General features: G+C 36.5%; 1 protein-coding gene across 1 annotated transcript; it reads left to right on the forward strand.

The window, feature by feature from the left end:
- On the forward strand, nt 1,095-2,536 carry LOC107624094 (E3 ubiquitin-protein ligase PUB22). Its single transcript, XM_016326550.2, has one exon. It carries the CDS (start codon nt 1,202-1,204, stop codon nt 2,333-2,335), a length of 1,134 nt encoding a protein of 377 aa, XP_016182036.1. The 5' UTR covers nt 1,095-1,201; the 3' UTR covers nt 2,336-2,536.

Here is a 3,833-nt window from a genome sequence, read left to right on the forward strand (position 1 = left end):
TGAAAAGTTAATTTCCATGAGTAATTATCTAATAATATAAAATAGAATTATATTATAATAAATGAATAGAAGTATATATATAAAATGTGTAATGATAATGGGCAGTTACATATAGGGGTGGTAATATGTACTCTACTCGTGGATATCCAATTCGATCCCACCTGATCGGGTAGAGTAAGGTGCGGGTAGAGTTCTTGTGTGGGCAGGGTAGGGTGCGGGTTCAGATTCAACCCTCACTCTATATATGTATATGCATATGTTATATACTTATATAATATATTTTAAATGGATGTTGAAGCAAAAATCTCTTACTAAATACAAAAGATCCTTAATTATTAAAAGAAAATTATTAATTGATAATTTAATATATTTTTTTACATAAAAATAAGTTCTATTTTAAATTATCATTAAATTATATAATAATAATAATAATGTATCTTTTCTATAATTCGCATGTAGAGTCGGATATCTGCAGGTTAAGAGTGGGTAGGGTTAGAGTTGAAAAATTCTCAACTCACAAATAGAATAGAGTTGAATTTATATAAAAACCTCAACCCACAAATAAAATTAGAGTTGAATCCAAATCCTATCCTACTCTACCCATTCCCACCCTAGTTACATATATAAATAGTATGGTTTGTAAGACTAAAGTAATTTATTTAGACGGTCCCACTTGGCAGATGCGAAAATGTAAACGAAGTGCAATTTGATGATATGTCGGCCAGCCGTCAAATTAACGTTTAAGATAAGGGGTGAAAGGAGGGAGAAAGTCAAAATTAAAAGAGGGTTAAATAAGAGAGGCGAGCTAGCATTAGCAAGTAGCAGTAGTATTAAGGGTGCATTGGCGCATGTGCTATTAATGATTCATGAATCCATTGTCTCGTTCGCGTTTACGACCAGACCAAGTTATATTATAGTAATAATAATAAAGCCACTCCTACTCACCACTTCCATTCCATTCTTTTCTTTTGAAAAGTCGCTTCATGCCCCTCCATCTCTACGCCCTCTAATCCTTCCCCCCTTTTTTGCGTGTTTTGACTTTCCCCACGTTCATAACACGCGCTTACCAGTATAAATACCCTCCTCCTTCCTCTTCGCTCTTCATTCCTCAACTCTCAACTCTCAACTCTCAACTCAAGTTTCAACTCTCAACAAAGAAAACAAATCAAATTAAATCAGATCACACCTCAGATTCAGATCCATGGATAACGAGATCGACGTTCCTCCGTTCTTTCTCTGCCCAATCTCGCTTGAAATCATGAAGGATCCAGTAACCGTCTCCACCGGCATCACCTACGACAGAGAGAGCATCGAGACATGGCTCTTCTCCGCCAAGAACAACACCTGCCCCGTAACCAAGCAACAACTCTCTTCTTCTGATTTCTCCGATCTAACTCCAAACCACACTCTTCGCCGATTGATTCAGTCATGGTGTACCATCAACGCTTCCCACGGCATCCAAAGGATTCCCACACCTAAACCACCGGTCAACAGAAACCAGATCTCAAAGCTCCTCAAAGATGCTTCCCGTTCCACCACCGTCAACCAGATCAAGTGTCTCAGAAAGCTCAAATCCATTGCTTCTGGAAGCGAAACAAACAAAAGGTGCATGGAAGCTGCTGGTGCCGTTGACTTCTTGGCTTCCGTTGTCAACAACAACATCGATTGTTCTTCTTCTGATCATCACGACGACGACGATGATGATGAAGCTTTGAAGAATAGTCCCTCCGATGAAGCACTAAGCATGCTCTACAATCTTCATGTATCCGAAGCTGGATTGAAGAATCTCATAGGATTCAAGAACGGAGAGTTTGTGAATTCTCTAACGAGGATTTTGCAGAAAGGAACATACGATTCAAGAGCTTACGCAGTTTTCTTGCTGAAATCAATGTGTGAGGTGGCTGAACCGGTTCACCTTCTTCACTTAAGAACCGAGTTATTCGTGGAGCTAGTTCAGGTTTTGAAGGACCAGATTTCTCACAAGGCAACAAAAGCCGCCCTCCACGCTCTGATCCAGATCTCTTCGTGGGGGAGAAACAGCCATGGAGCGGGATTGGCCATTGTTTCCAAGAAGATTCTTAGGGTTTCGACGATGGCGAACGATAGGGCGGTGAGGATTCTTTTGTCCGTGGCGAAATTCTCCGCGACGCCGGTGGTTGTTCAAGAGATGCTGAAGCTTGGTGTGGTGGCGAAGCTGTGCTTGAGTCTTCAGGTGGATAGTGGAAGCAAGACGAAGGAGAAGGCGAGGGAGATTCTCAAGATTCATGCTAAGGCATGGAAGAATTCTCCATGCATACCTACCAATTTGGCTTCTGCATACCCGGCTTTTGCTTAATTATTTCAAAAATTGTTACCTTGTATAGAAATTCTTTGGAAAGGAGTAGAATAATTATTTAGGACAAACACAAAATTGGAAATTAAATACATACGCCCGGGCATCCAATTTAATTGCCCATGCATGTATAAGCTAAGAGATCTATCTAGAGATTATTCACAAATTTAAATGGTTAATTATACTCATTTTTTTCATCATTTATTTCGGATTCTCATTCTCTTTTCTTTCCTTTCTCTCATGTTTATAATTTTAATTTTCACTTGGAAACTTTATTTAACTTGATGGGATTCAATTTTAAGTTAAATATAAACTTTTCTGTCAAGTTATATTTCATCACCAACTGTAATTATATATATATATGATGTCTAGTCACTCTAGTGTATATATATCTAACCTGTTTGGTAGCAGCAGCAGCTTAATGTTTAAATAAAAATGTTGTTCATCTTACAAAAGATTTTAAGTATTGTATATTATATCTTCAACGCTAACTCGATAAGCTTTACCATAACGGAAGCAATAATGTATATGTTCATGTTTTGCAAGGATATACATCGGTATCGAGTTTAAGAGATGTCATATTAAATTAGTAATTCTACTTAACCTCATACGATATCTTTAACCTATATATATATATATATATATATGGACAAATAACAAAACACCACAGATTATATTATCACGTCAGCATTTATTTTCAACAAATTTATTATTACAGCAACAAATTCAATTCATTGATAATTTTCATCAGCAAAAAATTTAGCTCCAAAGATAATTTACAGCAACAACAAATTTAGTTAGGTGATTGTTTCAGTAACACAGTAACAATTTTAAGGTTATGATAATAAGCAACAAATTCAACTCAGTGATAATTTTCATCAACCTAAAAGTTAGCTCATATTTTCAGCACCAAATTCAGAAAATTCTACTTCATTCATAATTTACAGCAACATTTAGATCAGAAATAAAGTAAATTAATTGTTTAGTAATTAACATCATTTCAAAATACAAAAAGAAGTAAAATCTGAAAAAGACAAAACAAAAAAAGCGACAATGTAGAAACTCATCAACGGACTACGGTTCACGGCGACGACGAAGTCCCGAAACCAGAAGACGACGAGCGACGATGATCCGACGAGTTGTTTCTGTCGCCGGCGACGAGGAGCTTAGGAAAAGCTGCGACACGTGGAGACGCCGGCGAGTGTGACTGAGACGAGACTAGAGTGAGACTAAGAGAGACTGTAGTGGACTAGTGTGAGAGAGAAGAGAGAGTTTCAGTCTGAAAATTGAGAGAGAGACATTCTTTAAAAGAGATGTAGAAAAACTCAGAAAAGATGAAGAAAAGTTCTTTTGAATTGTTTTTTAGATGTGTTTTCTTTTTCTTTTTTTGTATGAATGAACATCAGGAATTAAGGTTTATGAAGGAGTATTAACGAGATTGATGTACATGAATAATTAGATGTTATTTTATTTTTTAAATTATTTAAATTTATAACTATAA

The sequence above is a fragment of the Arachis ipaensis genome, chromosome B10 (assembly GCF_000816755.2).
Source record: "Arachis ipaensis cultivar K30076 chromosome B10, Araip1.1, whole genome shotgun sequence".
Taxonomy (NCBI): domain Eukaryota; kingdom Viridiplantae; phylum Streptophyta; class Magnoliopsida; order Fabales; family Fabaceae; genus Arachis; species Arachis ipaensis.

Excerpts from the sequence above, each read along its gene's own strand:
- LOC107624094 (XM_016326550.2), top strand. The coding sequence starts at position 1,202 with ATGGATAACGAGATCGACGTTCCTCCGTTCTTTCTCTGCCCAATCTCG.